The sequence below is a fragment of the Haliotis asinina genome, chromosome 1 (assembly GCF_037392515.1).
Source record: "Haliotis asinina isolate JCU_RB_2024 chromosome 1, JCU_Hal_asi_v2, whole genome shotgun sequence".
NCBI classification, from domain to species: domain Eukaryota; kingdom Metazoa; phylum Mollusca; class Gastropoda; order Lepetellida; family Haliotidae; genus Haliotis; species Haliotis asinina.
The window spans coordinates 81,737,553-81,744,155 of record NC_090280.1 but is presented as its reverse complement, the minus strand read 5'-3'; the positions used below and the strand labels follow the sequence as shown (position 1 = coordinate 81,744,155).

At 40.7% G+C, this 6,603-nt stretch overlaps 1 protein-coding gene across 1 annotated transcript; it reads left to right on the top strand.

Annotated features, from left to right (window-relative positions):
- Window positions 1–1,492: 1,492 nt before the first annotated feature.
- LOC137283413 (uncharacterized) lies at window positions 1,493–4,272 on the top strand. The gene is made up of 4 exons (XM_067814888.1): window positions 1,493–1,540; window positions 2,471–2,545; window positions 3,483–3,709; window positions 4,136–4,272. The coding sequence occupies exons 2-4, from the start codon at window positions 2,473–2,475 to the stop codon at window positions 4,241–4,243; spliced, it is 408 nt and encodes a 135-aa protein (XP_067670989.1). The 5' UTR covers window positions 1,493–1,540; window positions 2,471–2,472; the 3' UTR covers window positions 4,244–4,272.
- The last annotated feature ends 2,331 nt before the right edge of the window (window positions 4,273–6,603 follow it).

The window sequence follows — 6,603 nt, the reverse complement described above, 5'->3', positions numbered from 1 at the left end:
GAATTACTGGTATCTTGATTGCTTTCAAGATATCTTTAATTGAAATGAACACATCGTGAATTGAACTTGAGATATCTTGAAATCAAATTAAAGATATCCTTAATAGAAACAATTTCAAGATATCTTCAAATGCAGCCGGCTACATATCCGTAAATACTTCCGGTTCGGTAAAAGGCGGGTGACCATGCATCATGTACAGCTCGTACATGCCGAGAGTCGCGATGCAGTCCTATGCAGTGAAGATACGACCCAGCTTCGCGCCCGAGAACAGCACCTGTATAAATCCTGCTCGCTATATGGGAGAAACAATTCCGATGCGACGTAAAACTCAAAACAAACCTACTGTGTATTTTCGTGGCAATCAGCACCTCGTATTTTCTTGAGACATTCTAGAAATATTTCCCGTGGGGTTTTGACGGAAACGTTACAATCGATATACTCCCAGATTTCCCTGTACATGTAATTAGCATCCAATAAACATAGATAATGATAGGCCGGTAAACTGTTCAGTTCTTGTATCAACGGTAGTGAGCTGATATGCTGACATGGGAGCATGCGCCAAATTTCTATAGTCCTTTTCTGAAGGTGTTTTGCATTGGCGGCAGAGCGTGCTCACAAACGTTTCTACAGTTTAGATTTCTGTATTGTTAAAAAACTCGAAGCAGACGTCAGTTCATGATATGAAATTCATTATTTACCATTGAAGACATCTTTACTCATTTGAAGATGTCTCTAATTCAATTCTAGATATATTCAATAAAATTCACGATATCTTCAAAAAAAATTCTAGATATCCGTAATAGCAAGAATTGAAGATATCTGTAATCTTGATATCCTTGTAACATTTCCAACATTAGTAATTCTATTTGTAAATGTCAAATTAATTAAAGATATCTTACCTTAAAAAATTACCTTAAAAAGTCTTTACATCATTATTGATATCTGTAAATATAATGCAGGTATCTTTAAAACAATGGAAGGTATCTGTTATTTCTTGATAAATGTGAAAACGTTTTGCCATTATTTCGTACTGAATAAACATTATATTTCTAGGAATTAACAGGTAATTGTGGACTTGACTTCACAAGCCAACCACTAGAGGTTTGCACGCTTCTTGTTGAATTCGTATTCCCAAATGAGAAACTTTTAAGACAGATGCCGCATACGATGAGGCGAAGACGCACTTGGTTAAAAACCGAAAATATTCCGAAAAACGAAAGGCACGCTGTTGACGGCTATATGTATTCGGATAAATTATTTCCAAACACTTTGTTAAAGAACAGTCACCTACAGGTCACTAATCAACTCGACAAAATATATCTATATAAGTTAAAGGGTTTTGTGTGCATATTGCACATGCAACATACATATTTTCATCATTAGGGCACCTCTTAGATTCTCTCAGCGATTGGCTTCTGTTTATTTAGACATATAATTGAATAACACATCGGTTTATGGGTTTTATGTGCATGTCTTTTATAGATGGAGAAAGGATTGTGGTTTGGGCTGCTCGTAGTGCTGGGCGTCCTCTCTGTTGGAAGTGAGTAAAGCCCTTCTTATAGTGGCCCCCTGTTAATCCGGCTTTGATAACCAGGACACACCAACCTCTGAAATACTCAGTTACATCATGATGATATAAATTTATTATGTTCAAAACATACTGTTATAATGGAGTAGTCATTAACTTGTAAAATGATTCAAGTGTACATCAATTAAATGGAACAAAAGTTCCGAATACATATTGACGTGTGTACTTGAATGAGTCCATTAATGGAGATTAACATTTCATTAGGAATCTGTGTGTTTTATCGTGTTTTGTTCTTTTCAAGAACAATATTTGTTTCATGTTTTACGCTTTTAATACACCGTCAAATATTTCTCCAGACTGAATGTTACTAACGTCACGTCCCATTCATTCACTGGATCAGACAAATGAATCTCGTGGGGGATTCCGGCTTAGAAGATATCCCATCAACTATGCTTGCTTCCGTGGCCATACCGTGCGGCGTAAAACAACATACCAACAGATATAACTATCGTTACCAGGTTTTGGTGGGGGAAAGGGTGGGGTGTGGGGGCGGGGGTAGGGGTTTGGGTTTTGTGGGGTGTTGGGTGGGACACCTTGTCATCACTTCGAAACCCATGATGGCGGGTCGAATCCTAGATTTGTCCTGCGTATTTTTCTAGGTTGGTTTAGTCGGCACACAGACAAACTGTAGCGCAAATGAGGTTGCGCAACCGAGAGAAAAAAATGCTCGCTTTTAGGAAGACTGGTCATGTTTCTCTCTGTTGCGCAACCTTTATTTGCGCTATGTGTTTGGCAGTGTTCCCGTAGTAGTAGCATAGGACTTGCATCACTCTCCACCCTTTCTTCCCACTTCTAGCTGTGATTCTGTGATGTAACTAAAGTATTGTTTAATACGGCGTAGAACCAAACTCACTCATGCATTCTTTATCTTTCTGACACCAGGTATGACGTCAGCACAATCAACAACAGTCGCTCCTGACTCTAACGTTACGTGTGAGGCGAATGTCGATGAAAACGGTGAGTACAGAGACTATCCACACTAGTATGACTGCACATATCTGACTATTTTAGTAGTAATGAATGTATTTGTTTTGCTCTTCATTCAGTCACATTCCAGCTATGTCAGGGGTCTGCATCGAGTCTGCACCAGACAATCCAGTGATGAACATAATGAGTATCGATCTACGCAGCTGGGGCATGATGACGTGTGTCAACCAAGTCAGCTAGCCAGACGTCCCGATCCGTTTATTCGCCTCTTACAAGCATTTCTAACCCTTTCTTCACGGGAAGTAATGAGATTAACTTTTGGCAGTGAATTATTAATAATTTTGTCAAAATTGCCTAAAACTGAATCAGAAGAATTTTGGCCTCCTACTGGGGAAGAGTGTCTTGCCAAAACATAGTAAGTCAGGAGCCCGTTTCACAAAACTCTCGTAAGCCTAAGGTCTCGTAACTTTTCTCGTAGCATTGGTACCTCCTATACTGAAGCATACGAGGTCTTAGACTTACGAGAGTTTTGTGAAACGGGCCCCAGGTTTTAAAAGAAGAATGCAGCAAAGATGGTTCACGGGATCATGGCACAATAATAAGATTGATCGGTGTTGTGAGATAGCATATCATTACGCTATTTTAATGGGTTTCACACATTGCATTCATGTCGGTATCGCCAGTATGTCGTAACAGGCGACTAACGTGGCTGACACATATCATCGTATTCCAAATGCGTACATGGATGCTCATGATGTTGATCACTGCTTCATCTGGTCCAGATTCGACCACTGACAGACCGTAGCCATATAGCTGGAATATTCCTGAGTGTGGCATATAGAAGAAACTAACATTTAAAGGGATGGAGCATGAATTAGCTCTGAAGTTGTTATCCACATAACGTGTCATGTATTCTTGTTTGTCTAAATGCCTTTCAAGAATTTCATGTACTCAACCATTGTTTCAGGCAATGAGGTCGAGTACTCCGTCAAGTGTGTGACGGTGAAGGAGGATGCAGGTGAAGCTAAGGTAGTCATTACAAGGACGACTGACAAAGGCGTTGCCCGCCTCGACTACTGCATCAACCCGAAAAAGATGCTGAACTTCCAGACAATAAAGAAACTTAAGGGTCGCGTGTTCTTTAAAGATGGCGAGAGGACAGCGACCATTAAAGTGCCAGTTAAAGACAACACCGTAAGTCCGATATACCTGTTGGAGATTTTTGTGAGTATAGTTTTACGCCGCACTCAGCAATATTCCAGCTGTACGGCGGCGGTCTGTAAATGATTGAGCCTAGACCAGACAATCCAGTGACCAACAACATGAGCATTGATCTGCGCAATCGGGAACCGATGACATGTGTAAACCAAGTCAGCGAGGCTGTCCACCCGATCCCTTAAGTCTCCTCTTACGACAAGCCTAGTCGCATTTTATAGCAAGCATGGGTTGCTGAAGGCCTATTTTACCACGGACATTCACGGGTCGTTAGAGATTTTGAGCCATAATGACAAAATGTATTGGTAACAACTTCTATTTCGTGATTGAGACGTTCCACTGAATATTATTTTATCTGTAGTAGTATAAATGGCGGCGTAAAACTAAACTCACTATGTTTTGCAGATAAAGGCAAGTACAGGTGACGAGGTTCACATTGTCAGAATCAGCAAGCCGACGACAGGGAAGGTCAAGAAGGAGAAGGCAGAGATTGTCGTGCTGGATGACGATTGAGCTTTCCGCCAATAAATCGATGCACGTTTGTTGTCGTTTTGTTTGGTTTGTTTGCTGCTTAACGCCGCCTCATTATTCCAGCGACGTCTGGACCAGACAATCCGGTGATGACCAGAATAAGCGTCAAACTACGCAATGGCAATCGACCTATACATAGTGGTGTTCTGGCTGGCTCAGCGGTATCGTCGTATACTATATATTACAGATACCAGGGATATTCTGTATATAGGCTCCCTGCAGATACGCACCCAAATCACTCATGTTGCCCTGCAAGGACATTTGCAGAATATTCAGTGGAAAGTCACGAGGAAAATCTCGACACATGTGAAATTATTACATTGGGCCACCGGCTAATTCCCTACTTACGCTCTAAACAGCGGCTTAATATTTGGGGTATGCTGTATGATCGGAGACAATATGTGCGAACTTCATATCCCCGACGCACGCAGACACGCACACAAACGCACGCGCACACAACTAGACAAACCAAAGTCATTCGTGACCATCTCGTGTTAATCCGGGACAAGCCAAACAGCGACATGTGCCCCTCTGGAAGGATTTCATAATGGCGCATGAACATAAAAACTACTGTAAACAAGAACGATAAATCCTTTCCTGTTTGATCCCAGTGGCACTTAATATCACCCAGGCACTCGTATTGCTGTTGTGTGTTCTTCTTAAAGAATTAAAGCTTTTTGAAACAAGTAAAAGGAGAGAAACAATTGTTAACGACATATTATAGTGTGACTTTATCAAACTGTTTACCTTATACTTCCAAATGTATATTTCCAATAGGATTCAAGAGATACAAATTGGGTTAGTTTTATTGAATATGCAAATGAGATAATGTTTTGTTTTTCATTTATTTTAAATTCTAAAGCAGATATGATTTTACAACATTTCTGAAACTGAACATTGGACTAACCTTGCTGCCATGCCCCTAGGGGAATTGTAAAATGACCAAATATGAATGACCCTCAGAAGGGCAGAGTAAAGAATAACCAGAGGCGTGAAATGTTAAAGATTTAAGTTGAGTAGTATTGGTATAGATATATGATATCATTGTTATGAAACTCGTAGCGATTTGTAAAGTTACGTTGCCTAAGAAGATTGGGAAGCGCTCGGACAATCTCTAAAACCAGTCAGCAAGATCATCAGAAATACGCTCAAATTGGACCCCAAGAGGGCCTTTATGTAAATATAATACCATAAACAATTTTACTCGGAATGACCTTTATCAAAGCACTCCAGATTCGTGACCAACTCGCTTTGACCGGGAAGAAGGAATGTCGGTTGGTTCTCGAGGGATTTCATATTGGCGTGGGAACATCAGAACTACTTCAAACAGGAACGATAACTCTATGCCTATTTGATTCCATTCTTACTTTAAATGTCAGTCTAGGTAGACTTAGTCTCAGTGTTATTCGTTACACTCCACCACTGAGTCTAACAAACCCTTGTAGAAGGTCGCGTCAGGTAACCTTTGAGCGACCTATAACCATTCAATCAATAGCGAGACGGTAAAGTAGATTAAACAATCAGACAAATGGCTACTACTTAGGGTTCGGGGGGATCAGATCAGATCACTGACACAGATCTCTCCACAAACATAAATCCGCATATAACACAGTTATTTGACCTGCAGTATATACGCTGTGCGGTTTCTGTCGACATGGTTACCATTAGCTAATATTTCCGCAATATTGCCCAAAATATTTTCAGCGCCTGTTTACTCACCGTTTTCATGATTGTAACATGCACCGTGTGCATCACCCGGAAGCGATCCATTCGTAACTACTCGTCTCTTTCCGTGACCTACAAGAAGACGCAATGCCGTAGCAGGGGTCACCATACATTGTTCTTATGTGTGGTATCGAACCCGTGTCTTCGTAGTGACGGGCGGACGCTTTAGCTATTAGGTTAACCCACCGCCCCTATGAGAGGAACTTATGGACATACTAGTTAGTATTCATGGAAAGATTTGATCTTAGAAGTCTTTCTCGTGATGATTTAGAATTACTCCACGCACTACCTTGTCTTCAGTGTTTGATAAGGACATTTTACTCCGACCTCAGCAATATTCCAGCTATATGGCCTATTCTACAGGTCGTGAAAAGAAGCGTTTGTGTGAATTGTATCTATTGTGTGTAAAGAGTACCAAACAGCGCGAGGATCCCCACCCTAATCAACAACCGAACCAACGAATGAATCTGTGTCATTAAAGGGAGGATGTTAAAATTAAACCGTTGCTCTGACGTTCCACAGATGTGTCAATTCAATAAATGCTTGGAAACATTTTTGAAACATTCGAGGAAGGAATATGATTTCACTGTCTACAGAGGATGGGTTGAAGCTTAGTG